Raw genomic sequence first — 23,000 nt, 5'->3', positions numbered from 1 at the left:
TTTACTGGATAACCATCTTTTTATGTTGTGGGGGGGGGGGGGGGGGGGGGGAGAGCGGGAATGGTGGTTAGGGTAAAACGCTTCCAAGTTTGGAACATTGCTACTTCTTTTTTAAAAAGGTTAAAATGTTACATCCTGTTTTGGACAGCCTACTTTAGGAAGGGTACTAGTTCAATGAAAAAGGAGCACCAGGTAAGGTGCCAACCTGGTGAAGCTACAACAGAGGCCTACATGCAATGCTAAACAAAAAAAGCAGCATGCTTTAGACAGAGGGGAACGATTCCACAACCAATGGATCAAGTGAAACCTCTGCAGCCCTGTCACAACCAGTCGCGAATGATGGTGGAGAATTGAGTAATTAACAGGATGAGGAGGCTCCATGAACATCCCCATCCTCAATGATGGCGGAGCCCAGCACACGAGCGCAAAAGACAAGGCTGAAGTGTTGGCAACCATCTTCAGCCAGAAGTGCCGAGCGGATGATCCTTCTCGGCCTCCTCCTGAGGTCCCCACCGTCACAGAAGCCAGTCTTCAACTAATTAAATTCATTCCGCGTGACATCTAGAAACCGTTGAGTGTACTGGACACAGCAAAGCCTATGGGCCATGACAACATCCCGGCTATGTACTGAAGACCTGTGCTCCATAACAGTCTGTGCCTGCAAGCAGCAAGACCTGGACCGCATCCAGGCTTGAGCTGATAAGTGGCAAGTAACATTCCTGCCACACAAGACCATCTCCAACACGGAAGAGTCTTACCACCTCCCCATGACATTCAACGGCATTACCATCGCTGAATACCCCTCCATTAACATCCTGGGGTCACCACTGACCAGAAAGGCAACTGGACCAGCCACAGATCAGAGGCTGGGTATTCTGCGGCGAGTGGCTCACCTTCTGACCCCCAAATGCCTCTCTACCACCTACAAGGCACAAGTCAGGAGTGTGATGGAATATTCTCCACTTGCCTGGATTAATGCAGCTGCAACAACATTCAAGAAGCTCGACACCACCCAGGACAAAGCAGTCCACGATCGGTAACCCATTAGCTAGTTTAATGTCCGCCCCCTCCATCAACAACATACTGTGGCTGTAGTGCGTATTAACTACAGGAAGCAACGCAGTAACTCATCAAGGCTTCTTCGACAGCACCCCACAAATCCGTAACCTCCACCACCTAGGAGGACAAAGGCAGCAGCTGCTTGGGAACAACATCACCTCCAAGTCACACCATCCTGACTTGGACATATATCGCCGTTCCTTCATTAATCGCTGGGTCAAAATCCTGCAACTCCCTACCTAACACCATCGTGGGTGCACCTTCACCACACAAACTGCAGCGGTTAAAGGCGGTGGCTCACCATCACTTTCTCATGGGCAATGCGGAATGGACAATAAATCACGGCCTTGCCAGCAACGCCCATAAAAAAAATGAAATTCGCTAGGATGATACCAGGGATGTGAGGCTTTAATTATGAGAAGGGGAGATTGGACACAGGTGTTCAAAATTATGTGGAGCTTTGATAAAGCAAATAGGGAAAAAATATTTCCACTTGTTGGTTAGTCAGTAACGATAAGGCATAAATGAAAGATTATCAAAAGAACAAAGAGGTTAGGGAAACAATATATTATGCAGAGGGTTATTGTGATCTGCCCTACCCGAAGCAGTAATCAAAGCAGAATCCATAAACATTAACTCTGTTTCATTCTCCACAAATGCTGCCTGACTTGCTGAGTATTTCCAGCATTTTCTGTTTTTATTTCAGAATCCATAATAGCTTTTAGAAAGAAAGTGAATAAATGATTTGAAAAATGAGAGGGGTATTTGGAAATGGCAGAGGAATGGACCTTTCAGAGAGCAGGTGCGATGGACCAAATGACTGCCTGCTGTGCTGTAAATCTCTGATTTAAAGAAAATCAGATGACGCTAAAAGGAGACAATGCAGCAGCAGGGTGGGGGAGTCAGAAACAAAGGCAATAGGAGTCTAAATGTTCGTAGTTGGATTTCCCCTGGAACTCTGGCTCAGGGGCTCATACAAAACTGCTCACGCCCATTTACAGAATCCAAAGTACTGCACATATCCAAGGGCCACTTACATGTCAGAGCACTCTAGTCTGGTCGGCTGTTTTCTAAATATTATATTGCACTTATCACCACAACTGTTCACAGTAATAGAAATCGAAAATTTACCTTAACCTCCACATTCATTCTGGGCTTCAGCACATCGGGAATGGTGATGGTATAGCGCTCGCGACCTGTAAGTTCCAAGCTGTCAGCAGTCTGTCCTGGCAGATATTCCAGTGGAATTATCCCCATCCCTACGAGATTGCTGCGGTGAATGCGTTCATAGCTCTCAGCAAGGACAGCTTTGATTCCCTGGTAAGACGACCATGACTGGGTTACTCAATTCATTCAATTTACAGGATGTGGTTCACAAACTTACTCTTTAAAGCAACTAAAACACGTCAGAGCATTGTCAGCTGAGTTATGATGCGTAGTGAAGCACAGAATCTGGCAAAATCGCCTAACACATTCAGGGGCAAGTGATGGTTTAGTCTAGCTCCCGAGTGGTGGTATGAACCCCATCAGCCTATACCCGACGCAAAATAATAGTGTCTGCCCACCTCTTCAAGAAGTTCACTCATCATTTACTAGGAGAATAAATTTATTTCTAAACTTGCTTTAACTCTCCTTCCCTCATTCAATATTTTGTATTAACGGGTTTGAGAGGGGAAGACAAAATGGGATCACCTACCACTTCAAAATGACAGTATCACACTGTCCAAACTTGACCTCCCAGATTTCCACTGCCTTTTAAATTCTGAAGTAATTTTTTTGTTGATGTCTATATACATTGGATTTACTTGTGGGGTAAAATAATGTGCAATAATTTGTCCCAATTCGGAACACTTCTATTCTGAGATCTTATCAAAATGGCCAATGGAATTTCCCGTACAAAGATGACTGTCACTGTAGTCTGTAGGAACAATAAAGAATCCACATCGCAGTGACCATGTGACATCACTGGGTTCTGACGAAAGGTCGCTGACCTGAAACATTAACTCTGTTTCTCTCTCCACAGATGCAGCCTGACCTAAATGTTTTCCAGCATTTTCTGTTTTTATCCCAGAATCCACTGTGGATTGATCCTGCCTTTATAGTTATCCAAACAGATTCCTCAGTTTGACAGAAGTATTACTCATACTGACTCCACATGCAGAGCAGACTGGCTTTCACACATCATGTGCTGTGAGTACGTGCATGGTGGCACTCCAAGATTCAGAAGATGAAAGGGTGCAAAGCAAGTATGAGTTTGCCTGCACAAGCAAGGTGGCTCAAACACACCTGCTCAAGGAGTAGGTTAGTTCTTTTATAGTTCACAGTTTAGTTTTATCACTGTTCATGTTGATAGCTGCCATTTAGCAAACTCCTCGCAGCCGCAATGCTTCCATACATTTTTTGGCATGCGTTTTGTTTGATGACAGCACGCAAAGAAATATTTAAAACAGCAAGAACTTTTAACAGGAAGACCGGTTCAAATCTGGGAGCTCCGCTGACGGAAGATGTGAAATGAGGTCCAAAGGTGAAACAAAAATGTGAACATCATTGTTACCCTTTTCTCTGCCATTCTGGGAAGCTATAGATCAAAAACCTACCATTGTGGAATCCAGGGGTCCCTGTCTGCCATTTCAGCACTACCCTAACTCTCACCCTCCAACTCCCCCTATAACACCACTTCACACCCAGAAACCCGCCTTCCCAGGAGAATCAATTTTGGTGACAAATAGCATGGAAAAAAAAAACCCTTTTTTTAAAAAAAAGCAGCTGCTGGTTATATTACTACCAGTTAGTTATTCTTTAGTAATCAGGGATTGTAGATATTCTTCACTGTGCAAACAACTCACCTGCAAGTAGGGACCCTTAGCTGCCCAGTCTCTCGAACTGCCTGATCCGTATTCCTTACCAGCCAAAATAATCAGTGGATGAGAGTTCCGTTGATAGCGTTCTGCAGCATCGTATACATCAAGCTGCCGCCAATGGAGAAACATATGCAGTTTAGAATTCTTTTTTTAAGCTGAGACTTAGTACTGGAACAAATTATTTTCAATTCAATATATTCTCAGCTGCAGTTTAATGTAAATATCTTAAATATTTTACAGTTACTGAATAAAAACAATTAACTTTATTCACATCCGACCTGATCAGAACTTGGGATGGAGTAGCAGTATGCTAAGGGGAGAGACCACTTTCTTTTCAATTACATATTACATCAGTCTGGTTGTTACAGGAGCAGCGTATGATGAAATGTATCCTTTTATAGATACACAAATCACTAAAAGTAGCGGCTCAGGTTAATACGGCCATAAAAAAAGCAAACAAAAGCACTGGGGTTCATTTCTAGAGGGATGGAATTGAAAAGCAGAGGAGCTACGTTAAATTTGTACAGAACCTTGGTTAGACCACACCTGGAGTATTGTGCACAGTTCTAACCTCCATATTATAAAAAGGATATAGTGGCACTGGAGAAGGTACAAAAAAGATTTACAACGATGATACCAGAACTGAGATGTTATACCTATCAGGAAAGATTGAACAGGCTTGGGCTCTTTTCTCCAGAAAAAAGACTGAGGGGTGACCTGATAGAGGTCTTTAAAATTATGAAAGAGTTTGCTAGGGTAGATGTAGAGAAGATGTTTCTACTTGTGGGGGAGACCAAAACTAGGGGCCATAAATATAAGATAGTCACTAATAAACCCAACAGGGAATTCAGGACAAACTTCTTTACCAGTGGTTAGAATATGGAACTCGCTACCACATGGAGTAGCTGAAGCGAACATAGATGCATTTAAGGGGAAGCTAGATGAGTACGAGGGAGAAAGAAATAGAAGGATATGTCGGTAGGATCAGATGAGGGAGGGTGGGAGGGGGCTCGTGTGGAGCCTAAATACCGGCATAGAGCAGATGGGTCAAATGGCCTGTTTCTGTGCTGTACTTTCTACGTAATCCTTCAGATCACCCTCATTATCACTCAAATGCAAATGCTGCGCAGTGCACTGTATGCTCAAGTACAGAAGGGCTCAAAAAAGATTAATGATGGACCATTTAACGAAAACAGCAACCATCCCTAATCGCTGCCACTTATGCAATAGCCTTTTTGATTACTTTCATGTTTAATAAAGGCACTTCAGGAGAGTATGGCTGAAAACAGGAATTCAATATGTAGAGGGCCACAAGGTGAACCCATATCTTAGCGTGTGATAGCTCATTGGGGCTCAATACGTGGCAAATCTGCGGCTTGGTGATATGAAACATTTGATTTCTCACTTACTGTTTCTGCAGTGGGGAAGTGAATAGTCTGCGGTCCCTGCTTGCTTAGGAATTTATTGAACAAACGGATGTTTGCAAATGTCCCCCTCGCCATTACTGCGTCATTACCTCTACGGGATCCATAGGAGTTGAACTGTCGCGGAGTTAAACTAAAGGGAAATAATCATTTTTTTTTAATATAAAGGGCCAACGCCAAGCATGTTGTTCAAAATTTCCAGTCACAGGCACACAACACCAGAAATTCACACAGGTCCATTTTATTATTACCAGTACAATGTGTTCCTAATATTTCCTCTTGTCTTTTCCCCATCCCCACTACTCCTCTCCTCATTCTCTCCACCCCAAATCTCTCAAGTCATCCTGCATTTGGAACATTTCAAATAATTATACCAAATATCACCTTAGCCATTCTGTGGAGATATTGGTTTTAAGCTAGAGATTAACCAGATGTTTTACAAAATCAGTAGTTCTCAGTTTTCTCTGGACCTATAGGTTCCAGCTCCAGTGCTAATTAACGCCATCAAATGGAGGCACCAGTATAATATTCCTACTATAAGCTACCAATTCAAACACTTAAATCCAATCCAATAACCGTAAATGATAGAAATTAAGTTGCAAGCCTCATCCTTTACTTCAAGAATTTTGCAACATTATCTTACGTGGATATTATCTTTGTTTTGTAGCCTGTCAAAACCATTTTCCCCCTCCAGATTTTACTATTCGATTAGTTATTCTCCTCTCTCATCAACCTTTCCCCACCATGCCTGCTGGTGATAAACCTCTTCAACCAACCTCCTCCCTGTCCCAGTCACGTTGCCCACCACTGCCCACTTGGACTCTGCCGCTGCATCAACAATCGCCCCTCTCCGCATTTCCCTCCAGAATGTCCATTCACTCACGAAGACAGACTTATTGTGGATGATTGTGTTGACAATTTGGCTTGGTTTGAAACTTGGCTCAAGGATGGTGGCACTTTGCCCTTTCCGAAGTCTCCCTGCCCGGCTATACTTTCCATCTGCCTTGCCCAAATCGCCAGTGGTGGCCTGGCCCATAATCTCCAAATCACACCTTGGTTTTTCTCCTTACTCTTCCAGCACTTTCTCCTCCTTCAAGCATCTCCACCCAACTCCATCTCACCTTTAAAAACTTTGTTATCCACATCCTGCCCGCCTCATCCCAAGTTTCTCAAAGATATCCTCCCTCAGCCTCTGAATGACAACTCATCCTTGCTGATTCCAATCCCCGCCCCAGCTCCCCTTGCCTACTCTCGTCTAAGTTTACATCTGTTCTGTCCTAAGCCTTAGCCTCCATATAAACTCTTCTATTCACTTTCACAGCCACCAACTCAATCTCACCATCTTCCATGTCCTCTCTATTTTAGTGCTAAGGTCTCTCCAACCACTTCCTTTAATTTCTCACATCCCACTACCCACCACCAACCCCCTCTTCTGCATCCATCCCCCAAAAAAAAACTCTTCCTTCTTGTTTCTTACAATTGCACTTTCAAACTCCCAACTGCCTAGCCTTTGGCCTTCCATTCACCACGATACCACTGGTCCATTTGCTCAACCACTACCTCTGATTCCCTCGTCTCCAGCGAAGCCTTCACTGTTATTCCCCTTGTACCGCCTCCATCTTTACGAAGAATTGTAAAGAATGTACAGTACAGAAACAGACCATTTGGCCCAACAGGTCCATGCCGATGTTTATGCTCCACATGAGCCTCCTCCTACAAGGGACACACAACTGGTTTAGTCAACCATTGCCAGATCTGAGTGGACCACATCTTCCTCTACTTAACTCTACTCTGCCAAAATTGCCCACTATTCCAGGAGCATTCTGGAGAGGAAAGATAATCCCTGCCTTCTTTTCTCCACTACCAACTGTCTCCTTAAACCCCTTTCCCCTGCTCCTCCATCCTCACCTCTAATTACAAGAAGCTCATAGACTTCCTTGTCACCAAGGTAATGATCAACCGTTCAGCTACCTCTGCTCTTCCTCCCATTCCCCACCCAACCGTTCCTCCCCAAAGGCCCTCCTGCCCTAGCCCTGAACTCCTGTCTTTTTCTAGTTTCTCTCTCTCTTCTCCAATGCCCTCTCCAAGCTCATCTTGTCCTCGAGACCCACCTCCTGCTCCCTTCACCCCATTCCCACTAAACTGACCATCCAACTTCCCTTCCTGGCCCCAAAGCTACCAGGGATTACAAATGGTTCATTCTCCTCGGGAACTGTATGCTCCCATTCAAAACCATTATCAACACGCTCCCCTCAAAAAAACATCCTCGACATCTCTGTCCTTACAAACTCTACTGCTCCATTTCCAACACCCTTTCATCTACAAAGTCCTTGAACATTTTGCTGCCTCCCAGACCTTTGCACATCTCTCTCAACTCTTTGAAACCTCCCAATCAGGATTCTGCCCATCCCACAGCACCAAAACTGCCCTAATTATGAACAATATTCGCTGTGACTATGACCATGATGCATTATCCCTCTTCGTCCTCTCTGCAGTCTTTGACACAACTGACCAAACCATCCTCCTTCAGTGCCTCTCCTCTACTGTCCAGCTTGGTTCCACCTTAACCTATCCGTGGCCAGGGGATCTTTATCAATGGCATCTCTCCCCACGCCTAACAATCTCAGGAGTCCACCAAGCATCTATCCTTGGCCCCCTCCTCTTCCTCATCTGCAGGCTGCCCCTTGGCAAAATCATCCACAGACAAGGGGTCACCTTCTATCTGTATGCTGATGACACCCAGCTCTACCTCCCCATCACATTTCACAAATCCTCCACTGCTTCTGTATTGTCAGACTGCTTGTCCGACATTCTGTCTTGGATGAGCTGCAATTTCTTCCAGTTAGACACTGGGAAGAACGAAGCCATCATCTTTGGGTCCTGCCACAAACCCTGTCTTCTTGCCATCTCCAGACTTGACTATTCCAATGCTCTCCTGGCCAGTGCCCCATCCTCCTTAAGCTTTGGCTCATCCAAAGCTCTGCTGCCAGTATTCTATCCCACACCAAGTACTGCTCACCCATCACCCCTGTCCTCACTGACCTACATTGGCTCCCGGTCCCACAATATCCCACAAATTTAAAATTCTCATCATGTTTAAACCCCTCCCCATCTCTAACTTCCTTCAGCACAACACCTCCGCTCAAATTCTCTGTTCCTCTGATTCTAGCCTTATGCAAATCCCCCCACCCATGAGCTGCCTTGCTTTCAACTGCTTAGGCCCCATATTCTGGAATTTGCTCCCAAACCTCCCGGCCACTCCCTCGTACTTTAAGACCCTCTTTAAAATCCAACTCTTCAACCAAGCTTTTGGCCACCCCTCCTAATAGTGCTTTCTTTGGCTCAGTGTCCATTATTTCCCCTTACACCTCTGTGAAGCACCTTGGCACGTTTTCTATGTTGAAGGTGTCACATAAATGCAAATTGTTGTCAGTATCATGTAATGTTCACACTACTGATTTCCAGCAAATGAATAAGTCAATTTCTGCTTTTTTATTATAGGGATTCCAGGATTTTTCAGTGTTTTGAGGATCCCATTCTGCAATTCTGTTTATTTGTAATTAGAAACACTGGCTTATGACGACTAAGGTATTTTCCAAGAATTTTATCAGTGTTTTGGAGATCATAGTCCACAATTCCACCCATTTTTCTAGGAAAATCACAAGTAAGTGCCCTCTATAATGTTGTAGAGACATTTCACACAACAGATGTTCAAAATTATCCATATAAAAATACAAGTAGAAGCTTTACCTCGTGACAAAAAGTTTAAAAATCAGCAATTACATTCACATATCCCAAGCTTGGTATCAGTGTGCCATTATGAACCATTTGCAGCAGGGCGCAGCGTAAATGTGAATATTTAGAAAAAACTCTTAAGGCTTGTGCTCACCCTCGAGCAGTTAAATACCGTGCCGCTGGGCTGTTTCTCGCAATATTCCCTGCCGGAGAGATATGATCAGTTGTTACTGAATCACCCAGGTTCAAAAGGACATGGGCATCAATGATAGATTTAGGAGGTTGAAGATCTACAGTCTGGAAGAAATCAAAAAGGACAAGGTCAGTTTTTTTTAAATAAAAAAAAAATCTACATGTAATCTATGATGCATTAATCACCCTCCAGGCTTGACTGTGGTGGTTACAAACAGATAATCCATTATTACCGTTCACGTCTTCCTACTTCATACAGATACCACATAGCTGCTGGTAGAAAGTAGGACAGTACCCCAGGCTAGGGGGTCAAGGATATTACAATGCAAGCTCAATTTGTACATCTGCTGAATTTTGAATTAGGACATCTAGTATTGTTTGTTCTAATGAAGTCGAATCCACTCCCCCGTCTGATGTTCTCCCATTACAATTCTCTCCTGAAGATAGCAACTCAAACATGGGTGGCCTCAATGATCAACAGCCCTTTGCTACCTCATCCAAATAACTGTTCTTCAAGTATCAACAACAACTTGCATTTATATAGCACCTTTAACGTAGCAAAAATATCCCAAGGAGCTTCACAGGAACGATTTATCAAACAAAATTTGACACCGAGCCACATAAGGAGATATTAGGACAGGTGACCAAAAGCTTGATCAAACAGATAGGTTTTAAGGAGCGTCTTAAAGGAGGAGAGAGGTAGAGAGGCGGAAAGGTTTAGGGAGGGAATTCCAGAGCTTGGAGCCTAGGCAGCTGAAGGCACGGCCGCCAATGGAGGAGCAATGGAAATCATGGATGCACAAGAGGCCAGAATTGGAGCAGCACAAAGATCAGGGAATCTGGCTGAACAGTAAGCATCAACACGTGAGTCAACCTGGGGGAGGGGGCGGCGGGGGGCCATGGGGAAGGTGTGGGCAATCTGCGCCAAGTCCTCATTTGGCATCCACAAATTCAGTCTTCCAACAGGGGCAACTGGATAACAAATCAGAAGCTGGAACTCTGGCAAATTCTTCCCCAGTCTGGAGACGTTGAGGCCTGCTGCCCTGCCTGAAATCACCTGACTCAAAGAAATAAAAATACTTGTATTTATATAGTGCCTTTTTATGTCTTAAAACATAAAACATCTGGAAGTACTTCACAAACAAGGAATTACTTTGCAATGTAGTGGCCTTTATATCTAGAGGACTAGAGTACAAGGGGGCAGAAGTTGTGCTGCAACTATACAAAACCCTGGTTAGACCGCACCTGGAGTACTGTGAGCAGTTCTGGGCACCGCACCTTCGGAAGGACATATTGGCCTTGGAGGGAGTGCAGCGTAGGTTTACTAGAATGATACCCAGACTTCAAGGGTTAAGTTACAAGGAGAGATTACACAAATTGGGGTTGTATTCTCTAGAGTTTCGAAGGTTAAGGGGTGATCTGATCGAAGTTTATAAGATATTAAGGGGAACAGAAAGGGTGGATAGAGAGGAACTATTTCCGCTGGTTGGAGATTCTAGGAGTAGGGGGCACAATCTAAAAATTAGAGCCTGACCTTTCAGGAGCGAGATTAGAAAACATTTCTACACACAAAGGGTGGTAGAAGTTTGGAACTCTCTTCCGCAAGCGGCAATTGATACTAGCTCAATTGCGAATTTTAAATCTGAGATAGATAGCTTTCTGCCAACCAAAGGTATTAAGGGATATGGGCCAAAGGCAGGTATATGGAGTTAGATCACAGATCAGCCATGATCTTATCAAATGGCGGAGCGGGCTCGAGGGGCTGAATGGCCTACTCCTGTTCCTATGTTCCTATATGGACAAACACCAGCTATTTTTGCATAGAAAGGTCCCACATACATCAGATGAATTACTTTGGAAGCATCCAAAAAAAAATATTTGTTCGCTTTATTTTTCGTCACATTTCCAGTACACACAAAACTGTGGCTTTAGCTTTAATTGATCACAATCTGATCTGGGTAATTGTTCAGGGTGAAGTGCAAACATAAGCCAGAGAAGTGGTCAAAGCTAGCAGGCAAATGCTGCAGGAAGGAAAAAGCTCAGCCATCCCTACTTAACCATTAGAGTGCCAGGCGTGACTCAGTGGGTATCACTCTCGCCTCTGAATCAGAAGGTCGTGGGTTCAAGTCCCACTCCAGAGACTTGAGCACAAAATCGAGGCTGGCACTCCCAGCGCAGTAACAAGGGAGTGCTGCACTGTCGGAAGTGCCGTCTTTTGGATGAGACGTTAATCCAAGGCCCCCTTCTGCCCTCTCAGGCGGATGCAAAAGATCACATGGCACTATTTCGAAGAAGAGCAAAGTGAGTTCTGCCCAGTGCCCTGGCCAATACTTATCCCTCAACCAACATCATTAAGGAACAGATTATCTGGTCATTATCACATTGCTGTTTGTGGGACCTTGCTGTGCGCAAATGGGCTGCCGTGTTTCCTATATTACAACATTGACTACACTTCAAAAGTACTACGTTGGCAGTGAAGTGCTTTGGGTCATCCTGAGGTCATGAAAGGCGCTATATAAATGAAAGTCTTTTCCTTTCATTAGAGTGACCACCACTGCAGTTTGTGTGTTAAGCACACGGAATTTCTGTCAATCTTAAGCACTCTATGAAGATTATTAATCTAAATATTACAGGTAGATTAAATCAGGTAATATTAGAATCTTTCCTCCGCGAGGATGGGGCAGTGATCCTAAGATATTGAAAACACCACTATCAGTACATACCAGGTTTTCAAAAAATGGTGGAGACTTAATATACGTTGACTTGGGATTCCAAGTGTAGAGCTTGTCACCAGGAGCATTCAAAGAATTCCAGCATTTATTTCCTTTCTGTGAAAAAGTATGAATGAACAAAGTAACTGTACTTCTGACCTATCATTTCTGAACCTCTAATCCAGTACAGGACCACAGTGATAGTGAGGCCAGTAGTTACCATATTTCAAAAGGTGGTGTTTTTTTTTATTCGTTCATGGGATGTGGGCGTCGCTGGCGAGGCCAGCATTTATTGCCCATCCCTAATTGCCCTCGAGAAGGTGGTGGTGAGCTGCCTTCTTGAACCGCTACAGTCCCTGTGGTGAAAGTTCTCCCACAGTGCTGTAGGGAAGGAAGTTCCAGGATTTTGACCCAGCGACGATGAAGGAACTGCAATATATTTCCAAGTCAGGATGGTGTGTGACTTGGAGGGGAACGTGCAGGTGGTATTGTTCCCATGTGCCTGCTGCCCTTGTCCTTCTAGGTGGTAGAGGTCACAGGTTTGGGAAGTGTTGTCGAAGGAACCTTGGCGAGTTGCTGCAGTGCATCCTGTGGATGGTACACACTGCAGCCAATGTGCGCCGGTGGTGAAGGGAGTGAATGTTTAGGGTGGTAGATGGCGTGCCAATCAAGCGGGCTACTTTGTCCTGGATGGTATTGAGCTTCTTGAGTGTTGTTGGAGCTGCACTCATCCAGGCAAGTGGAGAGTATTCCATCATACTCCTGACTTGTGCCTTGTAGACGGTGGAAAGGTTTTGGGGAGTCAGGAGGTGAGTCACTCGCCGCAGATTACCCAGCCTCTGACCTGCTCTTGTAGCCACATATTTATGTGGCTGGTCCAGTTAAGTTTCTGGTCAATGGTGACCCCCAGGATGTTGATGGTGGGGGATTTGGCGATGGTAATGCCGTTGAATGTCAAGGAGAGCTGGTTGGACACTCTCTTGTTGGAGATGGTCATTGCCTGGCACGAATGTTATTTGCCACTTATCAGCCCAAGCCCAGGGTTCAATGTCATATTGAAATATTTTAAAATATTTATTAGAATAGAGTATGTCAGTAAGGCTTCACTCAGACACTGTTGCAACAATTTAAACTATCAAAACTTTTAATTTCCTGGGTAAAGTCCATCCAGTTTACCTCAATCTTCTCATAAACCTCCTTGAACATGGCAGGAATAACATACTTCCTTTCAATTGCTTGCAGTTCTTCCCTGGTTGGCCAAATATCTCTCAGAAAAATTTCCTTTCCTTCTGCATTAACACCTGAAAGGGAAAAGAAGTATAGCTCAGCTGTAAATATAAAACTGTTCCACATTATGCAACATCCTGGAGGAGGAGGTTAATCACTACTTGGTTCCAACCATGCAGCCTGCTCTTATAATGGGTCTTTATAAAATATTCCAAATTATTCAAGTGTAAATTAGATTTGTACGAATGTTTATAAACGTCCATGTGTCTAAATTACTACCTTCCCTTCTCCATTGAAGTGCTGCTGTTGCTGTGTCTGCCGTGGCTCAGTGGGTAGCACTCTCATCTTTGAGTCAGAAGGTTATAGCTTTCTTTTTTTCTTTATTCGTTCATGGGATGTGGGCGTCGCTGGCATGGCCAGCATTTATTGCCCATCCCTAATTGCCCTTGAGAAGGTGGTGGTGAGCCGCCGCCTTGAATCGCTGCAGTCCATGTGGTGAAGGTTCTCCCACAGTGCTGTAAGGAAGGGAGTTCCAGGATTTTGACCCAGCGACGATGAAGGAATGGCGATATATTTCCAAGTCAAGATGGTGTGTGACTTGGAGGGGAACGTGCAGGTGGTGTTGTTCCCATGTACCTGCTGCTCTTGTCCTTCTAGGTGGTAGAGGTCACGGGTTTGGGAGGTGCTGTCGAAGAAGCCTTGGCGAGTTGCTGCAGTGCATCCTGTGGATGGTACACACTGCAGCCACTGTGCGCCGGTGGTGAAGGGAGTGAATGTTTAGGGTGGTGGATGCCAATCAAGCGGGCTGCTTTGTCCTGGATGGTGTCAAGCTTCTTGAGTGTTATTGAAGCTGCACTCATCCAAGCAAATGGAGAATATTCCATCACACTCCTGACTTGTGCCTTGTAGATGGTGGAAAGGCTTTGGGGAGTCAGGAGGTGAGTCACTCGCCGCAGAACACTCAGCCTCTGACCTGCTCTTGTAGCCACAGTATTTATATGGCTGGTCCAGTTAAGTTTCTGGTCAATGGTGACCCCCAGGATGTTGATGGTGGGGGTTTTGGTGATGGTAATGCCGTTGAATGTCAAGGGGAGTGGTTAAATTCTTTCTTGTAGGAGATGGTCATTGCCTGGCGCAAATGTTACTTGCCACTTATCAGCCCAAGCCTGCATGTTGTCCAGGTCCTGCTGCATGCGGGCACACACTGCTTCATTATTTGAGGGGTTGCAAATGGAACTGAACACTGTGCAATCATCAGCGAACATCCCCATTTCTGACCTTATGATGGAGGGAAGGTCATTGATGAAGCAGCTGAAGATGGTTGGGCCGAGGACACTGCCCTGAGGAACTCCTGCAGCAATGTCCTGGGGCTGAGATGATTGGCCTCCAACAACCACTACCATCTTCCTTTGTGCTAGGTACGACTCCAGCCACTGGAGAGTTTTTCCCCTGATTTCCATTGACTTCAATTTTACTCGGGCTGCTTGGTGCCACACTCGGTCAAATGCTGCCTTGATGTCAAGGGCAGTCACTCTCACCTCACCTCTGGAATTCAGCTCTTTTTTCCATGTTTGGACCAAGGCTGTAATGAGGTCTGGAGCCGAGTGGTCCTGGCGGAACCCAAACTGAACATCGGTGAGCAGGTTATTGGTGAGTAAGTGCTGCTTGATAGCACTGTCGGCGACACCTTCCATCACTTTGCTGACAATTGAGAATAGACTGATGGGGCGGTAATTGGCCGGATTGAATTTGTCCTGCTTTTTATGGACAGGTCATACCTGGGCAATTTTCCACATTGTCGGGTAGATGCCAGTGTTGTAGCTGTACTGAAATAGCTTGGCTAGAGGTGCAGCTAGTTCTGGAGCACAAGTCTTCAGCTGGGATGTTGTCGGGGTCCATAGCCTTTGCTGTATCCAGTGCACTCAGCCGTTTCTTGATATCACGTGGAGTGAATCGAATTGGCTGAAGACTGGCTTCTGTGATGGTGCGGATATCGGGAGGAGGCCGAGATGGATCATCCCCTTGGCACTTCTGGCTGAAGATGGTTGCAAACGCTTCAGCCTTGTCTTCTGCAGTCACGTGCTGGACTCCGCCATCATTGAGGATGGGGATGTTTGCAGAGCCTCCTCCTCCCCTTAGTTGTTTGACTGTCCACCACCATTCATGACTGGATGTGGCAGGACTGCAGAGCTTTGATCTGATCCGTTGGTTGTGCAATCGCTTAGCTCTGTCTATAGCATATTGCTTCCGCTGTTTAGCATGCATGTAATCCTGAGTTGTAGCTTCACCAGGTTGGCACCTTATTTTTAGGTACACCTGGTGCTGCTCTTGGCATGCTCTTCTACACTCCTCATTGAACCAGGGTTGATCCCCTGGCTTGTTGGTAATGGTGGAGTGAGAAACATGCCAGGCCATGAGGTTACAGATTGTGCTGGAATACAATTCTGCTGCTGCTGAAGGCCCACAGCACCTCATGGATGCCCAGTTTTGAGCTCCTAGATCTGTTCTGAATCTATCCCATTTAGCACGGTGGTAGTGCCACACAACACGTTGAATGATATCCTCAGTGTGAAGACTAGACTTCGTCTCCACGAGGACTGTGCGGTGGTCACTCCTACCAATACTGTCATGAACAGATGTATTTGCGGCAGGTAGATTGGTGAGGACGAGGTCAAGTAAGTTTTTCCCTCGTGTTGGTTCGTTCACCACCTGCCGCAGGCCCAGTCTGGCAGCTATGTCCTTCAGGACTCGGCCAGTAGTGGTGCTGTCGAACCACTCTTGGTGATGGACATTGAAGTCCCCCACCCCAGAGACTTGAGCACAAAATCTAGGCTGACACTGCAATGCAGTACTGAGGGAGTTCTGCACTGTGGGAGGTGCTGTCTTTCGGATGAGATGTTAAACCAAAGCCCCGCCTGCCTTCTCAGGTGAACGTAAGAGATCCCATGGCACTATTTTGAAGGCTGCATGGTTGGAACAGAGTAGGGATTAACCTCCTCCTCCAGGATGTTGCATGTCAAAGACGAACAGGGGAGTTCTCCCTGGTGTCCTGGCTAATATTTATCCCTCAATCAACATCACTACAACAAATTATCTGGTCATTATCACATTGCTGCTTGTGGGAACTTGTTGTACGCAAATTGGCTGCCACTTTTCCTACAGTGCAACAGTGACTACACTTCAAGACTACGACATTGGCTGTAAAGTGCTTTTGGACATCCTGAGGTCGTGAAATGCACAAGTGTTTCTTTTGCTCTTTAGGTCACTAAGTAACACGCAGGAGTTATGACTCAGTGGCAGCATGCACTATTTCCCAGTCTAAGGTCTCAGGACTCAGTCACTGCTGATTTATCAACTACTGGAAATGCCGAGTACCCCAGCGCGTGACATGGTCCCTGATTCTATCTCTTCCACCCGTTGTGTGAGAACAGGAACCCAGCCACGTAGGGGAATCCTGGACACAAATTTGCACAGCACAACAAATGTCAACCTGCTGACATCACTGTTCCCACAGAATACACCCATTTCCTTTCTCAAAATTTCCAGGTTCAAAATCAAGAGCAAGGACATAACGATCTTAAAGTACACTTAATACTTTAACATTTTGAAAAACATACAAATACAAACAAAAAAAGAGAAAAAAACCGTAACAATGGAACCCACAAAGTCTTCAAGCTGCCGTGATCAGATTTTCTACTGCCGCATATTAATAGAAACTTGCAGGTCTACCAAAATATTTAACGAATCCTTAGAATAAATTAAAAATAAACTGTAGCCTTGTTTTTATTTGCTGTAGAAATCCTTCTTTAGCAGTTAAAGGATGAGATACACAGTGAGGCAGCTTACCCAATGGCTCTTTTTCAAAATTGATCCTTAAACTTCCAGCTATGGCATATGCAATAACCAATGGTGGGGAACTCAGGTAATTAGCACGTGTGTTGGGATGTACACGACCTTCAAAGTTTCTGTTCCCAGACAATACTCCCACTGCGACAAGGTCACCCTGAACAAACAAGGATTAAATAACTGAAAATACCTGTACAAGCAATGCTAATTTCTTTTTTTAAGAATTATTTATTCATGGGATGTGGGCATTGCTGGCAAGACCAGCATTTATTGCCCATCCCTAATTGCCCTTGAGAAGGTGGTGGTGAGCCGCCTTCTTGAACCGCTGCAGTCCATGTGGTGAAGGTACTTCCACGGTGCTGTTAGGTAGGGAGTTCTCGGATTCTGACCCAGCGACGATGAAGGAATGGCGATATATTTCCAAGTCAGGATGGTGTGTGACTTGGAGGGGAACGTGCAGGTAGTGTTGTTCCCATGTGCCTGCTGCCCTTGTCCTTCTAGGTGGTGGAGGTCACGGATCTTGGAGGTGCTGTTGAAGAAGCCTTGCCGAGTTGCTGCAGTGCATCCTGTGGATGGTACACACTGCAGCCACAGTGCGCCGGTAGCGGAGGGTGTTAATGTTTAAGGTAGTGGATGGGGTGCCACTCAAGCGGGCTGCTTTGTCCTGGTAATGCTAATTAGCATATTTACTTTTTAATTCAACCTGTTCAGAGGAATAAGTACACTGATCATGGTTGAATCTTCTTGCTAGTTCTTTAACTCCCTGAAAAATAATTGTAAGTTAATTTTTCCTTTTCTAGAATAATGGACCTCAGAATAAATTCATATGAGCTGTCTAATCGCACTGTGGTTTAAGTAGCTCATCACTTCAAAGGACCATAACGCGTTAGTACTTTTGACAGCACAAATGGAGTCACAGGTAACAAAGGTCATCTTTGTTGTACATTTTGAGCGACTCCACAATAAACACACATGATCAATAAAGGACTCTTCAAACTATTGTGATATTAATAGCACTTTACCTTAGTAATGGCTTCCACTACAGTCTCTGGGAGAGGACCACTGTTACCGATGCACGTCATGCACCCATAGCCAACAACTTCAAACCTAGAGTAAAAAAAAAACTATTTAATCACAAATAGTTAGAAACGTGGAAGTCCCACACTGCCTGCCTGCATCTTCCAAGGCTAAGGTATTGGTGAGACCGCACCTGGAATACTGCATACAGTTTTGGTCTCCATACTTAAGAAAAGACATACTTGCTCTCGAGGCAGTACAAAGAAGGTTCACTCAGTTAATCCCGGGGACGAGGGGGCGGACGTATGAGGAGAGGTTGAGTACATTGGGACTCTACTCATTGGAGTTCAGAAGAATGAGAGGTGATCTTATTGAAACATATAAGATTGTGAAGGGGCTTGATCGGGTGGATGCGATGAGGATGTGCCCAAGGATGGGTGAAACTAGAACTAGGGGGCATAATCTTAGAATAAGGGGCTGCTCCTTCAAATCTGAGATGAGGGGAAACTTCTTCACTCAGAGGGTGGTAGGTCTGTGGAATTTGCTGCCCCAGGAAGCTGTGGAAGCTACATCATTGAATAAATTTAAAACAGAAATAGACAGTTTCCTAGAAGTAAAGGGAATTAGGGGTTACGGGGAGCGGGCAGGAAATTGGACATGAATATAGATTTGAGGTTAGGATCAGATCAGCCATGATCTTATTAAATGGCGGAGCAGGCTCGAAGGGCCGATTGGCCTACTCCTGCTCCTATTTCTTATGTTCTTATGAACATGGCAGCTTAAAGAAGAAGCACTCAGTTGATCATTCAATTACCAATAGCTAACCCTGTTAGTAGTTTGAGATGTTAAGTCTCAAGTCTACACAGAAATTGTAATGCAGCATTCCCTGATTTTCCATGTCTTCATAAAAGCATGAAAACTATCAGCCATTTTGCGCTCAATAACCACAGTTCCCTGCTTTTGGAACAGGGTTAACAAATATTCATTATTTCAAAGAATGAAACTAAAACAGTTTGCATTTCCAGAGAGAAATATTTAATTCCTGAACAGAGAAGGGCCACTAGCTTTTAAACAGCGTAATAGTCCTACAATAAAGTAAACCTGTGATCAGAATGAAAACATGTAAAGTGTTTCACCAGAAAATCATTTTAAACTTTACTCATTTATTGACTTTTTGATATATATGGCTAAACTATAATGATCAGAATTTTTTTTTCTCTTGAATACTGTTATATTTTTACATCTTTTACAACTTTCTTACTCTAATTATTTTGGGTCTCATACCTTAGATCACTATCATGGATGAGTCCCAACTCCCCAAACCTTCAGAGGAGTCTAACCTTGCCTTGAGATCTAGGTAAGCTTTTAGTAATTCTCCTGGGGAAACAAATACCAAATCCTGTTTGGCAATTGCTTTCAGGTGCTCGACCATCTTGTGCCTCCATAAGGGGTCTCTTCAGTTTGAGAACAATAGAGCATCACATCAGACCTTGTTTTCCAGTTTAAGATATCAAGTGAATGTATTAAACAATGAACAAGTGAATAATCTAACAGTAATGTAATAGTTATATCTTTACAGTAAACTGTCCTTTATCCGACGACTAGACAAAATAATAGAAAAGGTCACAATCTAAATGAAGAACGAACTTGCATTTATATAGCACCTTTCACAATCTCAGGACATCCCAAAGCGCTTTCTGACTATGGGAGTTGCCTAGTCTACTTTATACTTTCCTGTGCATTCTCCAGACAGTTCAACTACCTTCTGATAACTCAACCCAACAAACAGATCCGGCCACTTAAATATATCTTCATTGGTTGCCATGGCTGGTTTGGATTTTTCATAATTGAAAGTGAATTTAAAACAGTTGCCCACCGCGCATTTAACTGAACAAATCACAGTGTCTGCATTTGATTAAAGTTAGCTTGATTACTCCTCTCAAGCTTACAGGTTGAAAGGCAGTTTGAACTATCCTTCCAACATATGTATCATAGAAACATAGAAAATAGGAGCAGGAGTAGGCCATTCTGCCCTTCGAGCCTGCTCCGCCATTCAATATGATCATGGCTGATCCTCTATCTCAATACCATATTCCCGCTCTCTCCCCATACCCCTTGATGCCTTTTGTGTCTAGAAATCTATCTAGCTCCTTCTTAAATATATTCAGTGACTCAGCCTCCACAGCCTTCCGTGGTAGAGAATTCCACAGGTTCACATCCTCAGTGAAGAAATTTCTCCTCATCTCAGTCCTAAATGTTCTACCTCATATCCTGAGACTGTGACTGGACCCCCAGCCAGGGGAAACATCCTCCCTGCATCCAGTCTGTCTAGCCCTGTTAGAATTTTATACGTTTCAATGAGATCCCCTCTCATTCTTCTAAACTCGAGTGAATACAGGCCGAGTCGACCCAATCTCTCCTCATACGACAGTCCTGCCATCCCAGGAATCAGTCTGGTGAACCTTCGCTGCACTCCCTCTATGGCAAGTATCGAAATAAGTCTGGTACTGGGATCTGAACTGCAGTGTTTTTTTATATATATATATATATATATATATATATATATAAATAAAATGTACAGGGACTGGATTTAAAGAGATAGCCACATACTAAAATTAGAGAACATACATAATTATTGGCACAATTGTGTTACAAAAGTTCTCTCACATTATAGCTACATTCCATAAAGTCCCAAGAATTATACACAAATGTTGAAGAAAGTTGAAAAATGACTACATTGTATACAGTACCAATGAGAAACTCAATCTCTGTACTAGTATCCCAGTATGGACCAAGACTACCAACATTGACCACGGAGGAATTCTGGACTTACCCTAGCTCAGAGAGATAAGGCATGACTCCACTCTCCTTTAAGTAGTAGGTAACTACACCACTTCCTGGAGATAAGCTGGTTTTGATGTAGGGTTTGACATTGAGGCCAGCCTCTACTGCTTTCTTAGCCAACAACCCTGTAAGGTACAGGGGGAAAAAAATGTAATCTGCTTCCTGAATGAAACACCGTGACAGCAAGATACAAGACAATGGGTGGCTTCTCAGCATTTCTTACACTAGCCCTCTCCTCAATAGAGAAATTTCTTCTGTTACCAGAGGATGCTAAGATTTATTGTGTATACTGCATGAAGAAAAGTTCGCCTCACTGATTGATTTTCATTTGATAGTGACCAATACTATTCAATGAGAAGGGCACAGGATGGCTTTGCCAAGTGAACATTTAATTTAGCCAGGGCAACTTAATAAGACAAACAATTAGCACTTTAACCTACTAATTTCAATGCTGAATAGTATTATAAAGCACAGTTAGAAGAATCAATTTTATTTATTACTGCAGAAATGCCACTGCACTTAGCAAATGCTTTAGAAAAATGCACAATTTGAATTCTGATCCGCCACAATTGCCTCATCATAAAATAGTTCCCACTATTGGATGATTTGATACATCATTTCAAAATCTGTGCAGTAAACACATATCCAAAAGATGCATCAGCTCCTTAAAGCATGAATCACTTCTTCAATATAACAAGAGTGAAGAACTATATAGAATAGAATCATACAGCACAGAAGGCCATTCGGCCCATCGAGCCTGTGCCAGCTCTTTGACATATGCCTCCAACACATGAAATACAGGCACCATAGCAGATTTCCTGTGCAGCAGTTTAAATCAGAGTCAACAAGACAACTGCAGCTGGGAAAAACATCACAAGTATGCTAGGAATGTATGTTAAGTATTCCTGAATCAACAAGTGACTCTTTTTTAAAACCAGAACAATAGTTGGTCTAGAATGTGTTTCAAGGCTTTTAGGATTTCTTCAACTGCAGTCTTTTCATTGGCAAGCATGCCTAATAATACTAACAAGTTACCGAGATAGAGCACAAAAACATCATCTTACGGTAGTGCAAGGAGAGTAAACAACTGAGTTGCTTCAAGTCACTATGAACCTGTACAAACTACATCGGCTGATCTAAGTTTATAAAGTTCAATGTGCTTCTGTATGAAGACATCAATGAATGAAAATCAATCCGTCAAATAGACAACAGCAATTTGCATTTATACAGCGCCTTTAACGTAGTAAAACGTCCCAAGGCACTTCACAGGAGCAATAATCAAACAAAATTTGACACCGAGCCACATAAGGAGATTTAGGACAGGTGACTAAAAACTTGATCAAAGAGGTAGCTTTTAAGGAGGAGAGATAGAGAGGTTTAGGGAGGGAATTCAAGAGCTTAGGGCCTAGGCAGCTGAAAGCACGGCCGCCAATGGTGGAGCGATGAAAATCGGGGCTGTGCAAGAGGCTAGAATTGGAGAATCGCAGAGATCTCGGAGGGTTGTAGGGCTGAAGGAGGGGCGAGGCCATGGAAGGAATTGAAAACAATGATGAGAATTTTAAAATCAAGGCTGGGAGTCAATGTAAGTCAGCAAGCACAGGGGTGATGGGTGCGAGTTAAGATACGGGCAGCAGAGATTTGGAGGGGCGAAGTCATGAAGGGACTTATATTAGAGAGCCTGGGAACTGTAGAATAAGTTACCAAGGAAAGAAGAAAGGTAATTTGTTCTCTTTCTGTGAGCTCAGTGCATCCACACAACAATTGTGTCAATGAGGGTGGGGCAAGTAGCCTGGTCCCAGGTGTCTAGCGATGCTTCTCAGGGGTGTGCAAGAGTAGTCTCAGGTGTGTGCCTGTCTGACTTTTCCCTTCCCTTTTTATGAGAAACTACCTGCGCTCTGTTCAACACTTCCCAACAGCCGAGATTTGTAATTTCTCATGCAAAGAACCATAGATGCAAACCTGCATTCTACCACTATGTGGCGCAGTGCACTGGAACTTAAATACAGCCACCCACCATCCTACCCAACAAGTTATATTTAAAACACATAAAATAGAAGTGGGTCAGGCACCAACGAAATAAGTTA

General features: G+C 44.0%; 2 protein-coding genes across 14 annotated transcripts in view; one reads left to right on the top strand and one right to left on the bottom strand.

Annotated features, from left to right (window-relative positions):
- The window catches only part of aco1 (aconitase 1, soluble), a 62,823-nt gene that overhangs the window by 1,190 nt on the left and 38,633 nt on the right, over positions 1-23,000 (bottom strand). The window contains exons 12-20 of the mRNA XM_067983563.1: positions 20,906-21,041; positions 18,078-18,162; positions 17,056-17,212; positions 13,159-13,283; positions 11,995-12,099; positions 9,234-9,376; positions 5,330-5,477; positions 3,906-4,028; positions 2,191-2,376 (exon numbers count right to left, since the gene is read on the bottom strand). Coding sequence (XP_067839664.1) covers positions 2,191-2,376; positions 3,906-4,028; positions 5,330-5,477; positions 9,234-9,376; positions 11,995-12,099; positions 13,159-13,283; positions 17,056-17,212; positions 18,078-18,162; positions 20,906-21,041 — 1,208 coding nt within the window. The remainder of the gene's footprint in view (positions 1-2,190; positions 2,377-3,905; positions 4,029-5,329; positions 5,478-9,233; positions 9,377-11,994; positions 12,100-13,158; positions 13,284-17,055; positions 17,213-18,077; positions 18,163-20,905; positions 21,042-23,000) is intronic.
- LOC137321234 (antiviral innate immune response receptor RIG-I-like) overlaps positions 1-23,000 on the top strand; it is a 131,416-nt gene that overhangs the window by 96,004 nt on the left and 12,412 nt on the right. For 3 of the 13 annotated variants that reach the window (XR_010962756.1, XR_010962749.1, XR_010962750.1), the window contains 2 exons: positions 3,083-3,360; positions 8,846-9,400. The exons of 2 other annotated variants lie outside the window; for them this stretch is intronic. Coding sequence is in view for 3 of the 11 variants with exons in the window: in XM_067983557.1 (XP_067839658.1) it covers positions 3,083-3,187 (105 nt within the window). In the remaining 8 variants the exon portion in view is untranslated. 8 more of the 13 variants (XR_010962754.1, XR_010962753.1, XR_010962751.1 and 5 more) reach the window with 7 other exon arrangements.

This window comes from Heptranchias perlo, chromosome 4 (assembly GCF_035084215.1).
Source record: "Heptranchias perlo isolate sHepPer1 chromosome 4, sHepPer1.hap1, whole genome shotgun sequence".
NCBI classification, from domain to species: Eukaryota; Metazoa; Chordata; class Chondrichthyes; order Hexanchiformes; family Hexanchidae; genus Heptranchias; species Heptranchias perlo.
The sequence above is the reverse complement of the archived record's forward strand: the minus strand, read 5'-3'. Positions and strand labels throughout refer to the sequence as shown.